Source organism: Lithobates pipiens, unplaced genomic scaffold, assembly GCF_037356315.1.
Source record: "Lithobates pipiens isolate NorthernLeopardFrog02 unplaced genomic scaffold, aLitPip1_a1.2 Scaffold_8, whole genome shotgun sequence".
In the NCBI taxonomy this organism is placed as follows: domain Eukaryota; kingdom Metazoa; phylum Chordata; class Amphibia; order Anura; family Ranidae; genus Lithobates; species Lithobates pipiens.
The window spans coordinates 495,217,259-495,245,214 of record NW_027507903.1 but is presented as its reverse complement, the minus strand read 5'-3'; the positions used below and the strand labels follow the sequence as shown (position 1 = coordinate 495,245,214).

The 27,956-nt window shown below is 43.1% G+C and overlaps 2 protein-coding genes across 5 annotated transcripts in view; one reads left to right on the top strand and one right to left on the bottom strand.

Moving 5' to 3' along the window:
- Nucleotides 1-6,939, bottom strand: part of FBXO7 (F-box protein 7) — a 28,553-nt gene extending 21,614 nt beyond the window's left edge. The window contains exons 1-2 of one of the 4 annotated variants that reach the window (XM_077469156.1): nt 6,786-6,939; nt 1,920-2,061 (exon numbers count right to left, since the gene is read on the bottom strand). In XM_077469156.1, the coding sequence (XP_077325282.1) occupies nt 1,920-2,061; nt 6,786-6,918 (275 nt within the window). In that variant the 5' untranslated portion in view covers nt 6,919-6,939. Of the gene's footprint in view, nt 1-1,919; nt 2,062-6,577; nt 6,741-6,785 lie in introns of those variants that run through there. The other 3 variants (XM_077469159.1, XM_077469157.1, XM_077469158.1) reach the window with 3 other exon arrangements.
- RTCB (RNA 2',3'-cyclic phosphate and 5'-OH ligase) lies at nt 6,914-27,390 on the top strand. The gene is made up of 12 exons (XM_077469160.1): nt 6,914-7,079; nt 9,415-9,493; nt 12,445-12,512; nt 14,887-14,986; nt 15,403-15,559; nt 15,701-15,857; nt 16,786-16,945; nt 18,104-18,279; nt 19,785-19,973; nt 22,579-22,689; nt 22,778-22,897; nt 25,566-27,390. Exons 1-12 carry the CDS (start codon nt 6,987-6,989, stop codon nt 25,671-25,673), a joined length of 1,518 nt encoding a protein of 505 aa, XP_077325286.1. The 5' UTR covers nt 6,914-6,986; the 3' UTR covers nt 25,674-27,390.
- Nucleotides 27,391-27,956: the final 566 nt, after the last annotated feature.

Below are 27,956 nucleotides of genomic sequence, written 5' to 3'. Positions count from 1 at the left end.
TCTGCTCTGTGCACAGACAATGTACAGCGCAGTGATGATGTCACTGGTACATTTACAAGGCAATATCTGGGTTAGCAGAGGCATTTGGTGCACGTAAAGTGAATTCATAACCTTTGTGGCTATAGTTAAATTAGGATATTTATCCAAATAAAGTGTGTACGTTAGAACCATGTTTGATTTTAAAAATATATTCATTAAAAAAATAAAAATAAAAAAAACACCACACAAATGTATTTACTTACAGTCTCTCACAAAAGTGAGTACACCCCTCACATTTTTGTAAATATTTTATTAAATCTCTTCATGTGACAACACTGAAGAAACCGGGGAGGGAAAATGGCTAATTGGGCCCAATTTCACTTAGGGGTGTACTCACTTTTGTTGCCAGCGGTTTAGACATTAATGGCTGTGTGTTGAGTTATTTTGAGTGGACAGCAAATTTACACTGTTATACAAGCTGTACACTCACTACTTTACATTGTAGCAAAGTGACATTTCTTCAGTGTTGTCACATGAAAAGATATAATAAAAATGTGAGGGGTGTACTCACTTTTGTGAGATACTGTAAATGTATTAACTTAGTATGAACTGCTAGTAAAACAACCCGTAATCTAACTTTAGATTATCTTCCCACAAGCCTCTGAACAGAAGACTTATAGAAAGGACAGGATGTTTGATAAATCTCTCTAATATGGACATGGACTTGCACTAAACACATTTTTAGCAATTTAGGGAAGAGTCAGAACCTTGGACAATGATTTTATGGTTGTCTGTGCCTTCCTGTCACAGTCACATCCAATGACCCCCCTCCCTTACATCCTATACAGCATCTTAGGGACAGGAAGTGATTAGAAGTCTTCCTGATGGGGTCACAGAAAAAAAACTGACAGATTTTTTTTTAAGTCCTGGAAAGGTAAACATACACCGATCAGCCATAACATTGATTATATCATTACAATGGCATCTGAAAGTCAGTGGCATATATCATGAAGCAAGTAGACATGTTGCCCCTGAAGTTGATGTGTTGAAAGCAGAAAAAAAAAAAAAAATGGGCTTTGTAATTTGTTATGTATGAGGTTGCATAACCACAGACTCGTCAGAGGGCCCATGCGGACCCGTGTCCACAGTCAAAAGCCCCTACAATGGGCACATGAGCATCAGAATTGGTCCTCAGAGCAATGGAAGAAGGTGGCCTGGTCTGATGAACAAGTTTTCTTTTACATCATTTTGACAACATAAGTCCGATGGAGCAAAGTCCAATCGTGTGTACGCAAAACCATCGGACTTTTGTACAAGGTACAAACACGCATGCTCAGAACCAATGCAAAAGATCAGACAACAATACAGAAGTTGACCAAAGGTGGCGCTAGAGTAATTGAACGTCCTCTTTTGAAGTGTCATCAGTACGTTGAAACGTCACTACGTTCGTGTTTGTTGCCTAAAAAGTCAGATCGTGTGTGTGCAATACAAACTTGTGGACTACGCCCTTTGTACAAAAGTCCACGGGAAAGTTTGTACAAAGTCCGATCGTGTGTATGAGGCTTAAGAGTGATTTTGACTTGGCCTCCAAAGGCCAAGATCTCAATCCAATCAAGTATCTGTGGAAGTGCTGGAAAAACAAGTGCCAGATACTACAGCATACATTCAGAGGTCTAGTGGCATCTATGCCTCGATGGGTCAGAGCTGTTTTGGCGGCAAAAGGTAGACATACTCAGTTTTAGGTGGGTAGTCAAGTTTTGGCTGATTGGTGTATTATCTATTTTTTATGTAGCGTTTTAGAGAGGAGGAAGGGAACTTGAATAGGCGCACCTTTTCGATGAGGTGGAAGCTGATCACCTTTACGCATATCACAAAAAAAAACTATATAAGACAACAGAATCCATTGAATAAATGAGATAATGTAACAAATATATGCTCACCTGTACCCCAGTGTAGGTAGGAACGATGCAGACAGCTTCCTGCGGAGATCTCCTAAGGTCGGTTTCTCCTCTTCCAGCTCCAGTCGCCCTGTCTGACCTCTGACTCTCACGCGGAGCTTCATTCTGCCTTCGAAGGGCTGTCCTATCAAATAGTGTCCATCAGAAATAAAGAAATCACATATGTACTGATTTTTTGCAGGGTCATCGGGAGTCTCTAACTCAGCACTCTCTGGTTTCCCACACACTATAGTCTAACCTAGAACACTTTCCTTTTCAACGAGCAGAAGAAACTTTCACTTTCATATCAGCATCAGATTTCACAACACATTTCTCAGCAGACCAAGAGAACCCCAAAAATAACAATAGATGTTTCCCAGGTGTTCATAAATGTGCTACACCATATTTAGAAAAACGGGTTCTATTTTTATTACTTTAACATATTTATTTATTATTGAAGTTTTCTTTTTCCCCAAATGCCCTGGAGTACACAACACAACCCTTTCCTGACCAGAGGTCATTAAAGAGGAAGTAAACCCCTTCAAACCACTTTGACCTACAGGTAAGCCTAGATTAAGGCTTACCTGTAGGTCCAAGCAATATCTCCTAAACCTATATGGTTTAGGAGATATTTGCCCGAAAATGGGCACCGCTGTCTACGGCGCATGCGCCGTAGACAGCGGCGCGCAGGCGCACTAAATGCGGCAAGTCCAAGAATGGATTTGCCTAATTTGTCGACTCCCGTGCGCATGCGTGGGAGTGACGTCATCGCGGCTTCGCCGAATGGCAGCGGCGGAGCTGCGAGACGCGACTCCCGTGCGCATGCGCGGGAGTGACGTCATCGCGGCTTCGCCGCTGTCATTGGTCAGAGCTGCGAGACGCCACCAGCAAGATGGATGCGGCGGACTACAGGGATCAGCGGCGACTTCGCTGGCTCCTGTGTCAGGTAAGTGACACATAATGAGCTACTATGCGATGCATAGTAGTCCATTATGCTTTACCTTTGCAGGGAAAAAAAGAGGAAGTAAACCCATCAGGGTTTACTTCCTCTTTAATATGGGTGCATTTATTATATTTCTACAAAAGGTAGCACTATACCTTTTTAAGTGTAAAAAGAGTTAAGTATTGAATATTTATTAACCTCCCTGGCGGTATGATTATTTCACATTTTAGGTGCTGAAAGCGGTACCATTATTTTGCATGGAAATTTTGGTGTTTTATATTGTAGGCCTGTAATTCTTAGAAATAACTCACTTAAATCTGTTAAAACAAGAGTTTACTAGACATCCCAGGTATGATAAAGTTTGAAACACGAAATAATAAATTATAATATAATAAATAACTATAAATAATTATAACAAATAATGATAATAAAAATTATTCAATAATGTAATCAAATCAAAAACACTGAAATTTACTCAGTTGCATAATTGTCACTGTCATTACTTTTAGTGTTTGATGACGGATCTCCCCACAAATTACTATCGCTCAATTCTGCAAGTGATTCTAATTTATTATCACTGTTTTCTAGCTGGTCTAAAAGCACTTTTGACATAAACGGACATTTTTTGGTTGCTATGGACAATCTCCAGTTTCCTGGCAGAAAGAACAGTATATATAATATAAAACTACATGCAGGACATTGTACAGACCACTACGGATAAAGGGGATGTGTAATTATTTGATACAGTACTGTATCTGTACTGTGTTTTTTTACTTTTTGAATTTGGCGCCGAACTCTGTTCCCGTGCGTTGCAACGCTTGTAGGGAACGGAGCCCGGCACTGTGACAGATCGAGCAGATTACAGCGGGGAGACATCGCAGGATCCAGGGGACAAGGTAAGTAACCTCTACATCAGCCTTTCTCAACCTTTTCAACACAGAGGAACCCTTGAAATAGTTTTCCGGTCTCAGGGAACTGCTAAAAATGTGAAATCTACAACTCATGATACATTAGTGTGATGCTCAGTGAGAAGATAGGTCCTTACACTTGTGGTCCTTGGGAAGAATTACCTCCTTTTTTAATTAAAAAGATCACTGGTGTGTGTGGGAACAGAAAGGCAGAAATTGCCCAATGCTGAAGGAACCCCTAGCAACCTCTGGACGAACCCCAGGGTTCCACGGAACCCTGGTTGAGAATCACTGCTCTACATGGATCCTGCGATGCGATCCCGAGTCTGGCTCAGGGTTACTGCTTTTGGTACTGAAATCTCACCCCGAGTCAGTCTCGGGGAATACCGACAGGGAGGTTAATATTGACTATTGAGTCAATAATGACATATTGAATACCAAGGTATTCCAGATCTCCTAAAGCCCATGTGTCAGATCAGGTGAGATCTTTCTAAAAGTCTCTGGTGATGTAACTTCCTAGTGGACATGTGTTCCATCTGCCACTGTGGCAGGGGGACTGGCAGATAATGTTGGCACAAGTGTGGTGACATCACTGCAATTGTAGTTCATTGTTTACTTCTTCCAGCCCTATAACAGAAGGTTCGTACCTCTGTATGGACCTGGGGTTGGGAGTAAACTATAAGAAAAAAATGCTTTTGGTAGGTTAATTAGTTATAGAATCATAACTGCTCAATTTGGTCTGGAGCTTTAAAGAGGAAGTAAACCCTGATGGGTTTACTTCCTCTTTTTTTCCCTGCAAAGGTAAAGCATAATGGACTACTATGCATCGCATAGTAGCTCATTATGTGTCACTTACCTGACACAGGAGCCAGCGAAGTCGCCGCTGTCCCCTGTAGTCCGCCGCATCCATGTTGCTTGTGGCGTCTCGCAGCTCCGACGAATCACAGCGGCGCAACCGCGATGACGTCACTCCCGCGCATGCGCACGGGAGTCGCGCCTTGCAGCTTCGCCGCTGTCATACGGCGAAGCCGCGATGACGTCACTCCCGCGCATGCACACGGGAGTCGACAAATTTGGCAAATCCATTCTTGGATTTGCCGCATTTAGTGCGCATGCGCGCCGCTGTCTACGGCGCATGCGCCGTAGACAGCGGTGCCCATTTTCGGGCAAATATCTCCTAAACCATATAGGTTTAGGAGATATTGCTTGGACCTACAGGTAAGCCTTAATCTAGGCTTACCTATAGGTCCAAGTTGTTTGGAAGGGTTTACTTCCTCTTTAATACAATAAAAAATGTGTGTTTTTATTATTAAGCATGCAAAACATTGCAATCATAATTATTGAGTAGTGGGTGCAAAGCACAGGCTCCTTCATCATTTACCCCCAACCCCAGGTCCATACAGAGGTACGAACCTTCTGTTATGGGGCTGGAAGAAGTAAACAATAAACTACAACTGCAGTCATGTCACTACACTTGTGCCAACGCGATTTGTAAGTCCCTCTGCCACAGTGGCAGATGGGACTTGTAGGCTTCCCATTTACAGATCCCTGCACTAAATTTAAAGAAAACAGGACACTGCAGGAAGAAGCACCCCACAATTCAGGTTTGAGCGTGGAGGGTTGTGAAATACGACCATATTTCATGTTATACTCTAAAAATGGTCTTAAAAAAATATATATATATTATATAACATAACAAAAGTTAAAGGAAAATTTCAGGGATTCAGCATGTTTTACATAGTTACATCGGTCCAGCTTGGTACAATGTAAACAATGCATATGCCATACCTGGCTGGTGCCCCCCTGGAAGCTGGAAATCACTGAAGTAGACATGAGCATTCTAAACACAGGAGGTAGGCCACTCAGCACAGGCACCATACAGAGAATGTTTTGCATTTTCTGAATGAATGCAAAGCCTTCCCCGATTGGATGAGGTAGAAAAGCAGGGCAGTAACATCACACTCTCCATCCTGTCCATTGCATTCATTTAACAAATGCAAAGCATTCTCTGTATGGTGCTTGCACTGAGCGGCCAACCTTCTGTATTCACAATGCATCAAGCTGACCGCTCAGTACGGGACTGGGGTGGCATTGTCTGCTTCAGTCTTGGGGACTGTATTCACAATGTATCAAGCTGTATTAATACCTTCTGTATTCACAATGTATCGAGCTGTATCAATACCTTCTGTATTCACAATGCATCAAGCTGCCCGCTCAGTACGGGACTGGTGTGGCGTTGTCTTCTTTAGTGATTTGCAATGTCCAGGGGCCTCGGCAGGGTATGGTATATACAAGCTGGATTCTTCTGTAATGGTGCCATGCGGGAACCACAGCGATTCCTGTGCAGGTTCCCGCATTGCAGGCAGTTCACACCGGTCTCTGTAAACCACTGCAGGTGTCAATATAAAAAGTTAATGACACCCCCAAATTGGTTAGCAGAATGCAGTGTTAACTGTGAAATCAGATCGCATGGGTCTGCACACCTATGAGATCTGATTCCAGTGCAGTGTCCCACACCATTCGGATGTGATGTGATTTCAGCCATACAAATTGGATGGCTGAATTTGCATCGCACAGACATCGCATGTGATGTGCACAGACATGCGGTGTGAATGACATGCGATCTCTGGGATCGCACCAGACATTCTTTTTACCAGCTCGGTCAGCTGTCAGTGTGCTTTACTTCACACCAGGCACATTGACAGTAAACAAACCCACGTGATAGCCTATCCCCAGTCAGAGAAGAGGTGTCAAAACTAGGGCCACACACTGCAATGGGTCTCTACTTCCATAAGGTAACATACACTCACCATAAACAGGAAACAGAACCAGTGAGAAAAGAAAGCTCTTCTCCTCACCAATCAGGTGGCAGCTTCACTTCCACCCAACAACAAACACTTTGTGATAGCTATGGGCAACACCTGCCCATACATACACCCCCAGTCTCCTGGCATGCCAATGTCCCCCAGCAGGAGGAAGCACAAATCTCCCCCCCTTCAACCCTTACTTCCCATATACCTGCGCACAGGACCCTCTGCAGACTGCACACCGCGGCTCTACTCTCTGTCACGTGACCGGTCCTCGGCTGACAGTCTCCGCCATGTTTCTGTGGGGCGGAAGTAGCCAGCAGTGTGATGCACTTTCCTGCCATGCTGCGCTGGGCGGAAGTGGTATCTTGGTTCCGGTGGTGTGTGTGTGTGCTGAGAGAGATCTGTCACCATGAGCCGCAGCTACAATGACGAGTTACAGTTTCTGGACAAGATCCACAAGAACTGCTGGAGAATCCGCAAGGGATTCGTCCCCAACATGCAGGTCCACCATATGTCCTATGTATAGGTTGGGGGAAGCACTACAGGCCTCTACCTACAATGGCTGGAGGGGGAGCCCTATGATGTATAGACCACATATCTCAGAGAGGGGCAGTCTCCAAAAAGTATAATTAAAAAGAACTTTATTTTTTAGGGTGTTTTCTTTTTTGTTTGTTTTTTTGGATAGTAGGGAGGGATTAGAACCTCTGTCAGTATTTTTATTTTTTTATCTTGGTGTTTGTGTCCCCATTAGTGAGATTCACTCTCTATTTGTCCTGTTGACCATTATCATTGAAAGTGACAGACTGCTTTCACACTGAGCGCGCCAGCCGTTAGCGGTTAAGCGTCGCTCGTCTTAGCGGTGCTTTACCACTGTTTAAGCATTGCTTTTTGGCCGCTAGCAGGGCCGCTTTTAGCGCCAAAGAAGGGGTAAGCGCACCGCTCAGTGTGAAAGCACCCATTGCAAAGAATGGGAGGCAGTGTATAGGTGCTATTTCTATCGCTAAAATGCCTGAAAACTGCCTCAGTGTGAAAGGGGTCTTAAAGAAAATCCCAAATTTTAGGTTGTCACTACAACAGGAAGAGAAGAAATCTTCCAATGGAGGCCCCCCGGGATTCCCTCACTTTGGAGAGATTTTCTATCTCTTCCTCTTTTAGCTATGGGATAGGAAGTGAAGAGAAATGTTCCCGATGCTACAAAGATGGTAAAGAATTAAAAAACAAAACAAAAAAAACGCTGTTGGTATGGGGTGCCCACCATGATGTATGTACAGTTCACAGATCTCGGAGGGTATGGGGTGCCCACCGTGATGTATGTACAGTTCACAGATCTCGGAGGGTATGGGGTGCCCACCGTGATGTATGTACAGTTCACAGATCTCGGAGGGTATGGGGTGCCCACCATGATGTATGTACAGTTCACAGATCTCGGAGGGTATGGGGTGCCCACCGTGATGTATGTACAGTTCACAGATCTTGGAGGGTATGGGGTACCCACCGTGATGTATGTACAGTTCACAGATCTCGGAGGGTATGGGGTGCCCACCGTGATGTATGTACAGTTCACAGATCTCGGAGGGTATGGGGTGCCCACCGTGATGTATGTACAGTTCACAGATCTCGGAGGGTATGGGGTGCCCACCGTGATGTATGTACAGTTCACAGATCTCGGAGGGTATGGGGTGCCCACCATGATGTATGTACAGTTCATAGATCTCGGAGGGTATGGGGTGCCCACCGTGATGTGTGTACAGTTCACAGATCTCGGAGGGTATGGGGTGCCCACCGTGATGTATGTACAGTTCACAGATCTCGGAGGGTATGGGGTGCCCACCGTGATGTATGTACAGTTCACAGATCTCGGAGGGTATGGGGTGCCCACCGTGATGTATGTACAGTTCACAGATCTCGGAGGGTATGGGGTGCCCACCGTGATGTATGTACAGTTCACAGATCTCAGAGGGTATGGGGTGCCCACCGTGATGTATGTACAGTTCACAGATCTTGGAGGGTATGGGGTACCCACCGTGATGTATGTACAGTTCACAGATCTCGGAGGGTATGGGGTACCCACCGTGATGTATGTACAGTTCACATGTCTCGGAGGGTATGGGGTACCCACCGTGATGTATGTACAGTTCACATGTCTCGGAGGGTATGGGGTACCCACCGTGATGTATGTACAGTTCACATGTCTCGGAGGGTATGGGGTGCCCACCGTGATGTATGTACAGTTCACATGTCTCGGAGGGTATGGGGTGCCCACCGTGATGTATGTACAGTTCACATGTCTCGGAGGGTATGGGGTGCCCACCGTGATGTATGTACAGTTCACAGATCTCGGAGGGTTTGGGATGCCCACCGTGAGTATTTTTAGGGGCCCCAGTGAGCAGCAGGATGCAGAATATGGAGCAGAAGTGACAGTCTCTCTTGTTAGCCCCTGTACTGTCTACTGGTAGCCCCACCAACCTGTTCACCAACTAGGTTTGCATCAGAGATTATCATTGGCTAAGGAGCTCTGCTCCCATGTGACAACTCTTGTCCCTGGCCACCAAGTATTGTAGGGGGAAAGGGAAGAAGTCATTTGCTCCATCATACTGTGAATTACAGAGTATTTTGGTGGGCTCTGGTGAGAATGGTGGTAGTGCAAATTGTCAGGTTCCCATGTAAGCCCCCATTCTGATACTTCCCACCCCTTCCAACGTGTTCACCAGCCAGATCTATGATGGAGCTTATCGCAGGCTAAGGAGCTTTACCAGGGCAAAATTCACAGTTATATCATGTGTCTCCCATGTTTGCCTTTCACCTGTTCTTACAGGGTGTTTTCTTTTTACTTTCAGGTGGAGGGTGTTTTCTATGTAAACGATCCTCTGGAGAAGTTGATGTTTGAGGAACTAAGAAATGCCTGTCGAGGTGGAGGTAAGTTTGGTGTTTGAATTAGAAATCCTGAGCTGACATACAGTGGATTTAAAAAGTCAGGTTTCTGTGATGTAAAACAATACGACAAAGATTAAAGCGGGAGTCCACCGGGACTCCGCGTTTTTTTTTTTTTTTTTTAAAGCCAGCAGCTACAAATACTGCAGCTGCTGACTTTTAAAATAGTGACACTTACCTGTCCAGCGCGCCCGCGATGTCGGCACCCGAAGCCGATCGCTAGGTCGTCTGTCGGGTCCTGCCGCCGCCATCTTGGGTATGGGAATCAGGAAATGGAGCCTTTCGGCTTCATTTCCCGGTTCCCTACTGCGCATGCGCGAGCCGCGCGGCGCAATCCGGGCGGTCCCCGCTGCCTCTGGGAACTGTGTGTTTCCCAGCAGGCAGTGGGGCACTTGCGCAAAGGGGCGGGCAGTTGCGGAAAGGGGCGTAATCTACGCCCCTTTCCGCAGACAGCTATCCCGGAAGTGGGTGCAGTTACCTGGATTATCCAGGTAACTGCACCCCCCTCCCCCCTGAAAGGTGCCAATTGTGGCGCCGGAGGGGGGGGGGGATTCCGATGAGCAGAGGTCCATTTTAGGGTGGACCTCCGCTTTAAATCCTTTCAGAACTTTTTCCACCTCAGTTGAAAAACAAACTGAAATATTTTGCAGGGGAGTAAAAATAAACTAAAATAATGTGGTTGCATAAGTGTGTACACCCTCTTATAACTGGGGATGTAGGTGTGTTCAGAATTAAGCAATCATATTCAAACTCACATTAAATAGGAGTCCGTACACACCTGTCATCATTTAACGTGCCTTTGATTAACCCCAAATACAGTTCAACTGTTCTTGTAGGTCTTTCCTGACATTTCCTTAGTTGCATCCTACAGCAAAAGCCATAGTCCACAGAGAGCTTCCAAAACATCAGAGGGATCACATTGTTAAAAGGTATGCAGTCAGGAGAAGGCTACAAAAGAATTTCCAAGGCATTAGATATACCATGGAACACAGTGAAGACAGTCATCAAGTGGAGAAAAGATGGCACAACAGTGACGTTACCAAGAACTGGACGTCCCTACAAAATTGATGAAAAGACGAGAAGAAAACTGGTCAGGGAGGCTGCCAAGAAAGACATCCAAGCCCGACTAAGTTTAGCAAAAGCAAACCTGAAGTCTCCCAAAAGCATGTGGGAAAATGTGTTATGGTCTGATGAAACCAAGGTTGAATTTGTTGGCCATAATTCTAAAAGACATGTTTGGCATGAAAACAACACTGCACATCACCAAAAGAACACCATACCCACCGGTGGTGGTGGTGGCAGCGTCATGCTTTGGGGCTGTTTTTCTTCATCTGGAACAGGTTCCTTAGTCAAGGTAGAGGGAATTATGAACAGTTCTAAATACCAGTGAATATTGGCACAAAACCTTCAGGCTTCTGCTAGAAAGCTGAACATCTTTCAGCATGACAATGACCCAAAGCATACATCCAAAGCAACAAAGGAATGTCTTCACCAGAAGAATATGAAAGTTTTGGAATGGCCCAGACCTGAATCCAATTGAAAATCTGTGTGGTGATCTGAAGAGGGCTGTGCACAGGAGATGCCCTTGCAATCTGACAGATTTGGATTTTTTGCAAAGAGTGGACAAATATTGCCAAGTCAAGATGTGCCATGCTGATAGATTCATACCCAAAACGACTGAGTGCTTTAATAAAATCAAAAGACGCTTCAACAAAGTCTTTAAGGTTTGCACACTTAAGCAACCATATTATTTTATTTTTTTAGTTTTACTTCCCTCAACTTAAAAGATTTAAGTTTGTTTTTCAACTGAGTTGTACAGTGTATAGGTCACTTTAAAGGTAAAAAAAGTTCTAAAATGATTTTTTTTTTTTTTTTTTTTGGTCTCATTTTTTACATCACAGAAACCTGACATTTTAACAGGGATCTGTAGACTGTTTATATCCACTGTATAGATCAATATGCTGTGTGCTGATAATGACTCGCTTTGTAGAATTTATTGCGGTGTAGCACAACTTGTTTGCTGTTCACTGGTTCAAACGGTGAATAATTGTTTTTATTGCCAGTTCACACCAGTAATTGTACAGGAACATGTTGCGCATTCCTTTGCGATTTGGTGCGGTGCAATTTGAGTTCATTTAATTTTAAATGGGCTGAATCACACTGGATCACACCAAAAGTAGTGCATGTACTATTTCCAAAAAAGCACTGTAGCTGGATCGACATAGTTATCCCTGACAAAAATATTCTTCATATCTAGCAGGGGCAATCTCTTCAGTCTTGGTAGTGAGGTCTCATTGGCTCTGTGGGAGTTTTATTCTTTCTGCCAAACAGAACCCTTTTTTTTTTAATTCAATTCCACAAGAGAGTAGAGGGGGTAGACACTGTACAGACCCCACTGATTTAAAGCTGAACTAAAATTTTTATCCAAATATATTTCTCAATAGCCACAAAGCATATACTGTATATCTTCTTGATGTACACAAAATCCCTATGCAAAATCCAGACTTTCCCTTGTAGAAGTAGCATCATAAATGTGCTATACATAGCTTGTACAGAGCTAGCACCCAGCAGGTTCCCCTCACTGCAGGCCACCTGCAAAATACTACAGGAGGGGGCAGAAACGAGACCAGTCACCCTGCACAAGGAGAGAGGGCACAAGTGACTGGTCTTTATTACAGGAAGCTCCTGCACAGAAGCAAAGCTTCACACAGGAGTACTGCACAGATCTGGAAGAAATACACAAAGAACACCAACATTCAAGTAAGAATACAGGACTCTTGTATTTGGATAATATTTGCTCATCTTGGACAGCTTTAACTCTGCAGCATCTACCTAAATTGAAATGTTGCTTTTGGGTGAACCCATCCTTTATTAAAACCTAATTCTCTGTTACATGAATTTCATAACCGCTTAAATCTATTTTTTTGCTTGTTCAGGAGCTGGCGGTTTCCTTCCTGCTATGAAGCAGATTGGCAACGTGGCAGCCTTACCAGGAATTGTCCATGTAAGTATTTTGTATTGTATTTTGTAGGATGTTTTGCTCTAGGGGATTAACCCCTTGCCTTAGCAGACTATGCTCTTTAAGTGGGCTACAACGTGACAAGGGGCTTCTGTTTTATTCATTCACTGTGATTACCTGCCCAGTGATGATGTAATTGGAAAAGCCCATCCTACCAGTTCCACGATTGACAGTAGTTGACCAGGAGCTGCTGGTGATAACTCGGTCACAGTTCTGTGGGTGCCAGTGAAGTGCGCTTCAGAACAACACAGACACATATATGCAGGAGCTGGGCATTAAGGTCCACCTGCCATGTTGTCATACATATGTGTAAGCTGTCCACAAGGGGTTAATCATCCTCAAAGTTACAGGCGAAATATGAAACGTGCATATGAGCATCTGACCTTCCCAGAAATGTTCAGGGGACACTTTTTGTTAAAAGTTTTTGCTATCTTGAAAGAACTCTTTAAAGCGGAGTTCGTCATTTGTGTGTCTATTAAAAGTCAGCAGCTACAAAATCTGTTTTATCCCCTTCCTGACCAGAGCACTTTTTACAATTTGGCACTGCGTCTCTTTAACTGGTAATTGCATGGTCATGCAATGCTGTATCCAAACGAAATTTGCGTCTTTTTTTCCCTCCCACAAATAGAAATTTATTTTTTGGTGCTATTTGATCACCTCTGCAGTTTTTATTGCGTTTTTTTTTTTTTTTTACTAGTAATGGCGGTGATCTGCGATTTTTAGTGGTATTGCGACAGACAGATCGGACACTTTTGACACATTTTTGGGACCATTGACATTTATACAGCGATCAGTGCTATAAAAATGCACTGATTACTGTGTAAATGACACTGGTAGAGAAGGGGTTAACACTAGGGGGCAATCAAGGGGTTAAATGTGTATCACAAATCCCTCTGCTGGAGCTCGTGCACGCGATCGGGCGTGGCAGGTAGCAGTCTCAATCGCCGGCCACGTGCATCGGGTCCTGCGCAGGGAGCTGTCCTGCCCCCATAAAAAGACGTGAGCCAGTCAGGAACCAGTTAATAAACGCACACTTACCTGTCCAGCGGTGCACTCACTCCAGCAGTTGTCTTCCTTTGGCGCCGGCATCTCTACTATGGGCGCCCGTCTGTGAGCCTACTGCGCATGCGCGAGTGGCGCTGCACTCTGTGATTGGTCCCAAAGTTTTCTAGGCCCTGTCCTGTTTCCCAGAACACTTTGGGAGGGAAGGGAAAAGAACTTCCGCTTCCGAATGCTTAAGGCGACTGGAACGGAAGTGGCTGCGGGTACCTGTCAAAATCGTGTACCAGCTCCCCCATCCTCCCCGCAAGCTCATTTTCACCATCAGGAGCTGGAGGAGATTTTTTGTTTTGGACACTTTTGGGAGGACACTTTTGGTTGGAACTTTGCTTTAAAAGCCCCCCTGAACTGCCCATACAAGCAAAAAATAAATAAATCATAGTATGGATGTAAAACCCTAAAAATTAACTGCTCTTACTTAGTCTACTGGTCTGTTAAATATACCATTATAAGTGTTTTATTATATCTGTTCAATAAATGCAAAAAAAATCCTGTTGATGCCATTCCTTAAGCCCATGCTGCAGGATGATGCTTCCCTAGAGCCTTTGTCCATGAGATTGGGGCTCCCAGAAAGAGGGTTGAATGACGCTGAGCAAAATTCAATCTAGAAGAGAAACGGCATCAGAGAGAAGGTGAGTATGGGATCTACATAATTGATTTATCCAGAGCTCCACACCACAAGCGACCTTGGCAGACTGAGGTAAGAATATCTTGCCCAAAACAATGGGAGGGCTGAGAGGGGAGGGGTTAATACTAATATTAGTATTAATTATTTAATACACATGGAGGTGGGCTTTAATTGTAAAGGGAAAAAAATATATTAAAAAATAAATAACAAACGTACTATTTTCTTGCTCTGTGCAGTCTTTTTTGCACAGAGCAGTTATGATCCTCCTTTCTTGTGCCTCCTGCTGGTGCTCTGAGCCCCTCCCCCTTGCTGAGTGCTGTGGGGGCACTTATGCGTACTCACCCCAGGACCGACTCTCTGCATCCATATGACACAGTCCGGCTCGGCCCTGCCCCCAGATTCCGCCTAACTGGCTGTGATTGACAGCAGCAGGAGCCAATGGCTCCTGTTGTTGCATCTAAGCCAATGAGAAGGAAGAGACCCGGGAGAGCCTCATGGCCTCATGCACATTGCTGGATTGAGATTGGGTTTAGGTAAGTATTGGGGGGGGGGGGGGGGGGCTGAATGCATGAAAGTGAAAAACCTTTAGCCTTTACAACCACTTTAAGTTTGAACAGTGTTTTTTGCTGGTAAATACTGTACTAGAAAATGTTTTGTTTTATTCTGCTTCAGAGGTCCATTGGTCTTCCTGATGTCCACTCCGGCTATGGATTTGCCATTGGAAACATGGCTGCTTTTGATATGGACAACCCAGACGCTGTTGTATCTCCAGGTTTGTTCAATTTTTTTCTTTTTTTTTTCTTGAGGATTAGCATTAGGGAAATTGATCTGAGATGGACTGCTGATTGGACCGATTGTGGGGAATTGGGTATTTTTAGAGGCATAATTTACTCCTATTGCCCCAATAATGGGCAAATCATATGCCAGAACAGCTCTCATTATTGAGGATGATGTTTTGTGAATTGATATTGAGATATTTTGGTTATCTATATTCACTATGAATGACATCTTCTATATTTATTTCATTGCAGGTTGTCTATCTCTATATAAACCTAGGATTTTATCAGCTCATGCTTTAGCAGTCATAAAATAATATACATTTGCATAGTAATATATCAACTAATAATAGTTCCATTGAAGCAGTGGACCGTTTTATTTCATAATCCTGATATCTCTTACTTAATGCAGGTGGTGTCGGATTTGACATTAATTGTGGAGTTCGTTTGCTACGCACCAATCTGGACGAGGGTGACGTACAACCTGTAAAAGAACAGCTAGCCCAGGCTATGTTCGACCACATTCCTGTCGGAGTGGGATCAAAGGGAGTCATCCCCATGAGTGCCAAGTACGTGCTGACACAAATAACTCACGCACATTGAAGAAATAGCAGAAAGGAATGTTTCTCTTGCAGACAACATATTAGTTTGAGAATCTAATTCGGCTTAATACTGCTTTTAAAATTAATTTGATGTATCCATCTGTCTAGGGACCTGGAAGAGGCTCTGGAGATGGGTGTGGATTGGTCTCTAAGGGAAGGCTATGCTTGGGCAGAGGATAAAGAGCACTGCGAGGAATATGGCAGGATGCTGCAAGCTGATCCGAGCAAGGTGTCTTCCAAAGCCAAGAAGAGAGGCCTACCACAGGTATGGAACAATTTTTAAATAACTTTCATAGCTAGCTATAGGTTGCTGAAGAGTTAGTTAAGCCAATGATGAAAGCATGTGTTAACAACTATGCTTTTCCTGCTAATCTGCTAATTTTTCTTTTCTTTTTCTTTTTTACATTTCCTATACTTTGACAATTTTAATTATATTTCCCTGTCTTCTATTGAAAGACACAGTTTCCCATTAAGCAGCCTAGGGTTATACTGCCACCTACAGGAGAAATTTGACACTAAGTACATAAAAACCTGGAGGGAATCCCCTAGAAACGATAAACCTTCCCATGCTATTCCACATAACCCTAGATTTCTCAGAGGAACTTTTTATTTTTTTTATTTAAAGCACAAGTCAGCAGCTAAAAGTTACTGTAGCTGCTGACTTTTAAAAATCAAGTTTTTGCCAGTCTCTGGAGTTCTCTTCCAAAGCGGATTCTTGTTACTGCTGCAGGTCCCGGGCACTGCCATCTTGGATTTCGGAGCTGGCTGTGATTCCTCAGGATGACCACTGCACATGTGCAAGAACACATGGCGCAGTGAGACAAGGTCCTTCAGCCTTCTGGGATGTGTAAAGTGTCCCAAGAATCTGCACGCAGAAGGTACCACCTCCCAGTGTAAAAAAACAAACAAACAAACCCTCAGATGTGTTGGTGTGGGGAGGATTTTAAGTGAAGGTACCCCCTTTTATGAGAAGCTGTGTCCCTCAATGGATTTCAAAGCCATTTTATAGCAAGTACAGGAATCCTATTTTGGACAACTGTTTTCATCTTTTAAATTTTCATCTGGCAGCTATGGCATGTATTTATTTATTTTTTTTACATCCAAAATGTAATCTAATTTCAGTTACAGTATTTAAAAAAAGTTTATTTTTTAGGCTGTGTGTTTTTATGATATTCTTTTTGCTATCCTCACAGTTGGGAACTCTAGGTGCTGGAAACCACTATGCAGAGATCCAGGTGGTGGATGAAATCTATGATGAATATGCTGGCAAGAAGATGGGCATCGATCACAAGGGTCAAGTGTGTGTTATGATCCACAGTGGTAGCCGAGGCCTGGGGCACCAAGTGGCCACAGGTAGGTTTTTGTGAATATGATTTACTAGGCTGAGTTTTAATATGTTCCCAGCTGTGTATTAGTATTTTCAGAATACCGTGTGCCTTTTAAAATTGAATTCCAGGCAGAATAGAAACAGAAATTAATCCAGTTATGCATAAATGAAAATGTATGTTTAGATACAGCTTCAGTAAGTAACAAAAAGACAATGCAGGTAAAGTGTATGTTAACCCAAAAAATAAATATTACATGTATAGTATGTGTTTGTGTATTAGTGTAGTTGTTAACTCTTACCTGTTTTGCTTTTCTTTCTTCATTTTGCTGTAAAATACCTGGTGGTTTTCCAGTTCCTTTTGTTTCTGCTTTCAATTTAACCACACCAAGCACTGTAGCAGATCTGTGCTGGCGTGGTCAGTTTAAAGATCTCAGCTTGCTGCTTGGAGCTACAAGATGCTGTGCCAGTGCATGATGTGCCTGTATCTCCTGTAGCCATAGCTGGTGGGCGGGGCCTGCAGGGTGCTGTACATAGCTTTCTGAAAACAGAACCCTGCCTCAGTACTCCCTTTAAAGAACTCTCAGCTCTGTCACAATGAGTGGCCAGGCTCTTAGGAGAGGTTATGCAAATATCAAAATTTCTTGATGAGTGTATGTCTGTCCATCAGCAGTGCGTATTCCAGTGGGGGCTGCACGTGTATTCAGGTTGCCCTGTATAATGCCATTATGCGATATTGAGCCTCCATGGGTAAAAGAACTGAAATCCAATGAATAGAAGGTTCAGGCTAGGGACTGTCAAACTGGGAAGGAAAGGGCTAGATGATCCTGGACTTCCTCCAGCCAGGAAATGAAACAGGCTCTGTGTGACTTGCTGCAGCTTCTAATGAACACCGTGAGATGCTCAGTGTGCAGAGAAATCAAAGTATGCAATTTCAATACAGGAGAGAAACCTGTACAACTACAAGAATGAAAGGGAGGCTGGCGTTCAGATTTACGGAAGGGAACCCTGTGCTGGTTGGAAAGGAAGGCATTTGGGAGCAATACTATCCTTGATATACTGTAATACAAACCTAGAACGGTGTAAAATAGATGAAGCAAGATCTTCACAATACTATTTAGACCAGTTTAATTGACCTAAATGTTCTTTGATGACTGACAAATGACTGTCATTATTTTGCCTTGCAGATGCCTTGGTTGCTATGGAGAAAGCCATGAAGAGGGATAAGATCATAGTCAATGATCGGCAGTTGGCATGTGCTAGAATTTCCTCTCCTGAAGGCCAGGATTACCTAAAAGGCATGGCTTCCGCCGGCAACTATGCCTGGGTGAACCGCTCATCCATGACCTTCCTCACAAGACAGGTAGGTAGGGGTTGCTAAGGCCTAGACTGATTAAATAAATTCCCCACTTAGGTTCATTGTTTTATATGGTTTTCGGGCAATGGTGAATATATATTGGCCTCCCTTAGCCTGTTTTAGAGGCCTCTGTGACCGGTTAAGGTAATGTGGGCTACTGAAGCCAAGCTGGTTGAGTGGGTGTAAACCCTCTCCTATTCCCAGTGAAGTGAACAGCCTCAGATGATACACGGTGATTAAACAAATCTCCCTACATAGGTTTTACATGTACATCTGCTGTCTTTCCCTCTCCCTATTTTTAGAATGCTGACATGGTTTTAGAATTTTTATTTCCTCATTCAGCTGTAGAAGGGGAGTCTTGTCATACTCTGGGAGATGGCTGATTGGAGGAAAGGCACATCCTGACTCCCCCTTCCACATAGGCAGAGGAGCGAAGATACTTGCAGAGCTGTGCTGTGACAAGACAAGCTCTCTGATAATCTATTTATAGCAACCACCCACAACATATTTCAGGCTGGTTTTATCTCCAGCGTCAGAGAACCTGTCAGAAGTTATCATGCTGATAACAGAGCAACGAAACAGCAGAAAGACACGGGACCTAGTGCTTGGGAGAGAGATAAATAAACACAGCTATATGGGCCAAGGTCAGATTTCATGAATCGGATTTTCATCCATTTTAAGGATTCTGTTGCTGTTCTGCATGACTTTGGGAAAGATGGACTTGATGGCATTGAGACCCCCAGGTGGTTCTACTTTCAATGGTAATAGGCAGCATTTTAACATTGAGCGGGCATCTCTTATGTACTGAAGGATTTCTAAATCCATTTATGGTGGTGCATCCAATGCGATTCTGGGCCTCTGAAACATGATTGCACTTGCTGACCTAACCTTGGTGTGGCTCTTCTGTTGCACTCCCTTTAGTTCCAGGTGACTCAGCAGACCTTGAAGAAGATTGGTTGGTTAATATCAGGGTTGCAAACAACTGAACCCCACCCGCTGTCTCCCGGCACTTGCCTCATCTAGGTGGTGGGCATCCAAGGGAGCAGCAGCGTGGATCGGGCATCCAGGCATTGGCCAGCGGCTCTTCTCCTCCTCGCTTCCGCCATGCATCTCCTCCCCTCCTCCTAGGCATCCAATGGGATCGCCTGTCCTTTCAGCCAGTCGGGTGATGGGTATCAGACCCACTTCCTGATTGGCCCGGGAGGAGTATCAGTGTTGCAACAGCAAATATTCATTCAATAATTCATATTCGACACAACTGGGTGGGCTCCAGACGCAATGCTCTGCGTCCCAAGCCAACTCTATTTTGAAGCCTATTAGAGCCTCTGGCTCTAGTCAGGTGCTTAAAAACTCTGCCGCTGTAATTCATGCGCCCAGCTTGGATAGGAGGGCAGCGCCCACCCTGGTTAATATGTGGCACATCCCCTTGTTCCTTTCTTCCAGCACTGCAGGCTGCCATATAGTTCCAGTCAACAAGTGAACAAACCTATTATGTCTTCTGTTTCTTGCAGGCCTTTGCCAAAGTGTTTAACACAACCCCTGATGACCTAGACATGCATGTCATCTATGATGTCTCTCACAATATTGCCAAAGTGGAGCAGCACGTGGTGGATGGAAAGGAGAAGACCCTATTGATACACAGGAAGGGATCAACACGAGCCTTCCCACCCCATCACCCGCTGATTGCTGTGGATTATCAGGTGAGCAGACTTATTTAAGCCTTCTAATAGGACATCTATTAAATGTAGTCCAGTTAAGTATTCTGATCACTTTATCTAAGGATTGGCACCCCAGAGGTAAGTTATAACAAGTGTTATTTTCTTCCCACAACTTAAACGTTTCCTGCCCAGCCTATGGCAAGGTGACACCGGTGGTAACCTCTCGTCGATCCAGGTGGACGTCAAATGATGACCTCCCGGATTGCAGCTGGGCAATCTGTCGCTGGCTGTGTCCGATAACTGATCAGTGTACCAGCCTGCTGCCGGTATGGGATCGCTGTAACAATCGCAACAGGTCGCATGACAGTTTTAAAGAATGCATGGCTTTCCTTCAAGCCATCCATTGTGTTGATAGCTGTGATTGATCAGTGTGATCACATGGTACAGACTGGGCCAATCACAGCCCATATGTACCATGTGATTAGCTCTGGCTAATCACAACAAAACAATTTCAGTCAGTAAAATGTAAAAAAAATTATATCCTGTGTGTGTGTGTGTGTGTGTATGTATGTATGTATGTATGTAATAAGAGCCATTGCTCTTATTAAATATCTTTAATTGTATACTTTTCAAAAAGGGGTCATTTTGGGATATCTGTACTGTCCTGACATTTTTGGGTTTCAGGAAATGAGATGGGCTGTCAGTACATCAGGATTGATCAATTTTCAGATATATGCCATAGTTTGTGGACCTAAAACTTTCTTACTAATATACACAGATTTGGTTAATTTCACCAAAGAAATGTAGCGGAATACATTTTGGCATAAATTCATGAAGAAAGATTATTTGCAAAATTTTATAACAAAAATAAAGAAACTTTTTTTCTTTAGTTTTTTTTCTTTTATTTAGCAAAAAAAAAAAAAAACCCAGTGTTGATGAAATACCACCAAAAGGAAGATCTATTTGTGTGAACAAAATGATAAAAATTTAGTTTGGGTGCAACATTGCATGACCGCGCACTTGTCATTCAAATTGTGACAGCGCAGGAAGGGGGCAAAAGGGCCTGGTATTCAAAGGCTCCTGTATGACGTCTAAAGTAACAAGTCCAGTTGCTATGAGATAAACTACACTCATAAATTAAACAAAACTTTAATTCCCTGACTATGACAAATCCTAATTTATTAGTTTATCGCTTGCTGTCCCTCCCAGAGGCTGCAGCGTACAATGGGATGGTTTCAGGTATTAATGTCAGTTCAGAAAGCAGTAGGCACATCCAGCTGAGTGATAGGCTACAGATCTGTGAATCAGCACTGACAAGTCTCATAGCCACACCCCCTGCAACATTTTTTTCATTCCACTGTAGCGCAACCAGGTACAGCTCAATGGAGAGTGGCTTCTCTGCTCTGAATTTAGGTGCAGTGCAGCATCATTGGCACACTTAAACCTGCATTAGGTGGATGTCGATGACAGGATCAACAGGTATTTGTGGGGCTTGCAGGAGACTGAGGGAAAACTAGTTGCAGATGTACTTATAATTGGGTGCGAGAGCATATTTTTCTTTTAACCCTTTCACTGATGGGGGGGGGGGGGGTTCACACCCAATCCAGTGGCTGGATTATATGTAAAACTGACAGGCAGAAGCATTCGAGTGGCTGCGCTGCCGTCCGATTTACTTCCACACACCCCCGTCACCGGTGCCCCCCCATGTATTCCGGGTTCTGCTTGCCCATCTGTGGGCCTGGGACCAACATGGTGGGTGCCAGCAGGTGGAGGGGAGGGGGAAGTGCTGCATACACATGTCCGCTCTCCTCTCCTTCTTGCTGTGACCCAGAAAGTGCTGTGTATGACATCACTTCTGGGTCACCCTGTCAGTCACTGTCTCCATATACCATACCTGGAAAGGCATGTGATTGCATTGGGATGTGCATTGCCACACATTCAGTGGTGCCCAGAGGAGAAATGCAGGTTTTTTTTGGACTCTGCATGTCTCATTAAAGAGAACCTGTAACCAAAAAATCTTTGTTCCCTATTTGATCAAAAATAACGTTACACCCAAGCACATAAAATCCCTCACCCCCAAATATATGCACGTGTGGCGGGGGCACCCACGCATGAAAACTTAAATTGCAATACACATATTGCATATCACCACGCACACCGGAGTGAGAGCAATAATTCTAGCACAAAACCTCCTCCGTAACACTAAACTGATGACCTATAGGAGGCATTTGAATTGTTGCAATATAGTGTACTTCATGAAGTTTTTCTCTATTTCACGGGTGCACACAAATTTAGCATTTGACATGTTGAGTATACTTGGTGCAACCTTGTCTTTTATATTTTACGAAATGTTTGGGTAGTTTATTGTAATTGTTTGCCCTAGAATTGGAACTACCACTATATTATTCTGTTGGGTGTCTGCTTCCAGAAAATCTATAATGTTTGGGGGTTTGTGTAATCTTCAGACCTAAAATTATTTTTTAAACATCTGTGCAAAAAAATGCAAAACCAGCTCTGGCACTAAACAGCTTAATGTCGGGCCATAGTTCTACCTTAAGCTTTTAAAATGTTTTTTTACTTTGAACCATGTATTATAGTTGTGCACTTTAGAAACGCAGCTAATTTTTAGTTTTTCTTCTCCCCCCAGTTGACCGGACAGCCAGTGCTAATTGGTGGCACAATGGGAACGTGCAGCTATGTCCTAACTGGAACTGACCAAGGGATGACTGAGACATTTGGCACTACTTGCCACGGAGCTGTAAGTAGAACTTTCATCTCATACATGTGGTTGTATACAAGCAGCCAGTAGCCTATTGTGTTGCTGAAACTTAGACTGTCTCCTGTAGGGACGGGCTCTGTCCAGAGCTAAGTCTAGACGTAACCTGGACTTCCAGGATGTACTCGACAAGCTGGCAGATAAGGGTATCGCTATACGAGTGGCCTCGCCAAAGTTGGTCATGGAGGAGGTAAGTTATGCAGTATTTTATTGGTTTATAAAAATATTATTGTTGGATTGTTTTTTTTTTTTTAAACTCTAGTACTCTAGATGAATATGATGTCTTGGAGGCATGTTTTAGGAGTGAATGTGACATTTCCCTAACATTTACAGGTGTTTATCTTGTCCTGTAGTTTAGGAGAGGATTCAGCTGCAGTGAATATTTGGTGAATGTGCTATTTACTGCTGCAACTATAAATATGTCCCTTCGTTTAAATGCTACATCAATATTTTGCTAAAACTCAATTGGACCTCTAGTTTATAATTTGCTAAATACATTCCATTTGCATCGAAACAAAAGCTGTTAATGCCTTGCAGTTGGTTTCCTTTAGAAAGAAGCCACAGTGTCTATAGAAAAGCTTACCCCCCCCAGCATGCTGCAGAGGTCTGGCAGACCCCTTGTAGAGTTGGAGCCAGAGCTCTCCAATCATGAAGCTTGAGCTTTGGTGATTGCAGAGCTATGGTTCTGCAGAAAAACCACTGCTTCCACACAGATGCAGGCGTTTTTTTCTTAGCATGCTAACAGAGGGCAGGCTTTTCTACTGTTTGTGCATGTGTTTATCTGACTTTAACCACTTGCCGCCCGCCCACCGTCGTATGACTGGGGGATGGTGCGGCTTTCGCTCTGGGTGGACGTCATATGATGCTGCACCCAAAAAAAAAAAAAATAATTTTCACATGGTTACAGTGTTGCATAACTGCACAATTGTCATTCAAATGTGTGACAGCATAGAAAGCTGAAAAATGACCTGGGCAGGAAGGGGGTGAAAGTGCCCTTTATTGAGGTAGTTAATCTAAAGGTTAATTTGGGCTTTAAAAGAATACCTCGGGGAATACAGTGAGGGGAAAAAAGTATTTAATCCCCTGCTGATTTTGTACGTTTGCCCACTGACAAATGACCAGTCTATAATTTTAATGGTAGGTTTATTTTAACAGAAACAGAACAACAAAAAATCCAGAAAAACGCATTTCAAAAAAGTTATCAATTGATTTGCATTTTAATGAGTGAAATGAGTATTTGACTCCTTCCCAAAACATGACTTAGTACTTGGTGGCAAAACCCTTGTTGGCGATCGCAGAGGTCAGACGTTTCTTGTAGTTGGCCACTCCTCTTTGCAGGTCCTCGCCAAGTCATTAAGGTTTCAAGGCTGACATTTGGTAACTGGAATCTTCAACTCCCTCCACATATTTTCTATGGGATTAAGGTCTTGAAACTGGCTAGGCCACTCCAAGACCTTAATGTGCTTCTTGAGCCACTCTTTTGTGGCCTTGGCCATGTGTTTTGGGTCATTGTCATGCTTGAATACCCATCCACGGCCCTTTTTAATGCCCTGGCTGAGGGAAGGAGGTTCTCATTCTAGATCTGATGGTACATGGAGCAATCCTTCGTCCCCTTTGATGTGGTGAAGTTGTCCTGTTCCCTCGACAGAAAAATGCATCCAAAGCATAATGTTTCCACCTCCATGTTTGACGGTGAGGATGGTGTCCTTGGGGTCAAAGGCAGCATTCCTCCTCCTCCAAACATGGAAAGTTGAGTTGATGCCAAAGAGCTTGATTTTTTTATTTTTTTTTGCTCTCAGCTGACCACAACCCTTTCACCCAGTTCCCATCTGAATCGTTCAGATGTTCATTAGCAAACTTCAGACAGGCCTGTACATGTGCTTTTTTGAGCAGGGGGACCTTTTGAGATCTGCAGGATTTCAGTCCTTCATGGTGTTGTGTGTTAAAAATTGTTTTCTTGGTGTTTATGGTCCCAGCTGCCTTGAGATCATTGAAAAGAGTCTCCCATGTAGTTCTGGGATGATTTCTCACTGTTCTCATGATTGCTGAAATCCACGAGCTGAGGTCTTGCATGGAGCCTCAGACCGACTAAAGGAGGTTGACAGTTATTTTGTGTTTCTTCCATGTGCGAATAATCACACCAGCTGTTGTCACCCTCTCATCAAGCTGCTTAGCAATGTGTAGGTCTACAATCTTGTCCCTGACGTCCTTGGATAGGTCTTTGGTCTTGGCCATGGTGGAGAGATTGGAATCAGATTGCTTCTGTGGACAGGTGTCTTTTTTTATACAGGCAACAACCTGAGTTTAAGAGTGCTCCTAATCTTGGCTCCTTATCTGTATAGAAGACAACTGGGAGCCAGAAATCTTGCTTATTGATGGGGGATCAAATATTTAATTTCACTCATTAAAATGCAAATCAATGTAGAACTTTTTTGAAATGCATTTTTCTGGATATTTTTAGCTTTTAGGAACGATCACAACAATTCATCCAACAATATCTGAAGGGACAAGTGCAAAAACTTTTCTCGTACGATACCAGTTCGTACAATTTTCATTTAATCAGTACAGTAATCGTCCAGAAAAAAATCGGAAGACCAAAACTACGCCTGCTTGGAAACAAAAGAATACATTAAAATACAATACAACACATTACATTATTACATCACTTCCAAAGTTATATTCTGTCATGCGAGAATTCATAAGTTTAGAAACCTCATCATTTTCAATATGAGACTAGCATGCAACAAAAAAAAGCAGATGATCATTCGTCCAATAATCTCATGTGTACGTTGCTTAAGACATCTAATCTCAGTGTGTAGGTTCCTTCCTTTCAAATAACTGTTTTTATATCTTTGCAGGCTCCTGAATCATACAAAAACGTCACAGATGTAGTAAACACATGTCACGATGCAGGAATTAGCAAGAAAGCCATCAAGCTGCGTCCCATCGCTGTGATTAAGGGCTGATAGCAGCGAGGACACTGGACTGTACACAAACTGAGAACCAACGCTAAATTAGGAGGCCTTCCTTTTGTGGTGGAAATCCCAGCCTCCTATGATTCTGAATCCTCATTTTGATTCAAATCCTTTTTTTTTTTTTTTTTTTTCATTTCTCGTTTTATTTTTTATATCTTTTTATTTTTCATTTAATTTCTCTAAATCCGATTTATACCCTGTGTAATAGAAATTGGTACTTAGTAACAATGAAGTAGTTGGGGGGAAAGTCTGGTTTGTCTGCAGATTTAGATCTCTGGCTTTCTCTGTGTCCAGAGGAGCCTGTTGGGGCTATTGAAGCCACCATTTCCACCTTGTATCAAGCTTCCAGGGCTGTCATCCTGATGCTTTCTTTGATACTTAGTGAGTTACTAACCAGTGTATGGTATGCAGGGCCTATGTCTAATCTATTAAACAAAAAAAAAAATGTTTTTTCTTTATAAACTCGGTTGCTAGAGACAAAGCTGACTCCTACATCAGGCAATGTTGTGTCGTGAAATTTGTTTTTCTTTTTTTTGTTTAGTCAAAGTGCAGTTTTCTGTACCCCTGAATTTAGCAGAAGGTAATGCTGTGAGCATCAACAAGACCCTGCCAGTTCCTAAATAATCCATCTAAATAGAAGAAGAATTCTACTCACCCGATTACTTTACTTTAAGTTCAGCTGTTGGGGGCAAGTAAAGGAAGCCCTGTCTAAGCTGCAGTCTTCACTCCCTCACCACCCCATCACTCTTCTTCTTCTTTTTTTTTTTTTTTTTTTTTTCTTTTTTTTTCCCACCAGCTGAATGGGACAGTGGGAAATTTGAGTATATGCTGCTGTTGGTACCTAAATGAACGTCTCTCCTGGCAACCAATCATAGATAGAGCTTGGTGGTTAGAAGGGATGCAGACTGCTCTGCAGTCACACTTTGTACCTGATGATTTTGGTTTTGCGATTGGATCACAGTTGTTAAATAGGCTGATTTTATTTTAAGGCTGATTTCACATCCCTGCATATGCATTTTTACATGCATTATCAACAACTGTGCCATATCCTTCATTTTCTACAATCATTAACAGACCAGAGAACGCATGTGAGTGCATCAAAAAATGGACAGACGTGTCATCGCTTCACACAGATATGGACTTGATCTGCGTAAACCTGCCAAGGATATAAATGGGCCCTTTCTCACTAAATGGCTTCTTGGTTTAGCTATCAAGTACACTAACTTGATTCATAACTTAATAATAATAATGATGAAGAGGAATTCATTTTTATGCTTATTAATTGGGGACATATGTTCCTAGACCACTTTTGAACACCTTTAAAAAGTGTCCTCAAGAACAAAATTCTGTCTGCTTTGGTTTATGCAATTCGTTTTTACTGTGCTCCAAGTGTCTGCATAAAACTGTTGAGATTATTTTCTGTGTTTTTTGTTTCTAGGGACTTTTTAGGCAAATTAGGTGGTCTTTTCTTTGAGTTGCACATCTATATTATGATTTTTTTGAGGAATCAAGATTACTTTGATGTAAGCCCCCCTTTTACTGTTGATGGATAACTGTGTTTTTTATTTATTTATTTTTGTTTTTTTTTCATGGATATGGCTATCCATAATGAATTGACAAGGACACAAATTGAAGTCCCTTGTTTTGCTTATTAGGGTTATTGTGTGCCTTGCATCTGTGAAATTAAAAATACCACGAGCAATGAAAATTAGCATTTGTGTTTTATTCATGTATTTTCCTGTCTATAATGTGAACTTTTATGCATCCTACACTGCGCTTGGCCACCATAATCCTCTGACAATCCCCCAAGAGAAAGCACTCAGGCCTGGTGATTGGCTGCTGTAGTAGAGAAAGTGTCATGAGGTCTTCTCCAAACCTGAAGTTATAGGATCAATGAATGTCCCTCCAATAAAATGATCCAATATGATGGGATCTTGGAAAAGGAGCAAGCTATTTGTTAAAGGGTTAGGCTTTACAGCAAACATCACAAGTCACCTTATAGGTAAGGAAGGATGTGTATAACACATCAATGTGACTTGTAATCATTGATGTCTAGCATGACCGTGATCCAAGGGCTTGCTGGTTTCCAAAATTCCACTGTATTGGACCAGCATTCTGCATGTTTGATGTGTTTGCCAGTCAGGGGAGGACTGTGATCCAGGTGGTTGCCAGAGAGGTTATGTATAGAGTACCTCTGTAAAATCACATTAACCTCTTCAGCCCCAGAAGGTTTACACCCTTCATGACCAGGCCATTTTGTGCAATTATGGCACT

Bases quoted from the DNA above. Each gene is read 5' to 3' on its own strand.
- RTCB (XM_077469160.1), top strand. From the start codon at position 6,987: ATGAGCCGCAGCTACAATGACGAGTTACAGTTTCTGGACAAGATCCAC. The intron at 15,858-16,785 runs GTATGGAACAAT...CTATCCTCACAG, and splicing joins AGAAGAGAGGCCTACCACAG to TTGGGAACTCTAGGTGCTGG. The intron at 22,690-22,777 runs GTAAGTAGAACT...TGTCTCCTGTAG, and splicing joins GCACTACTTGCCACGGAGCT to GGACGGGCTCTGTCCAGAGC.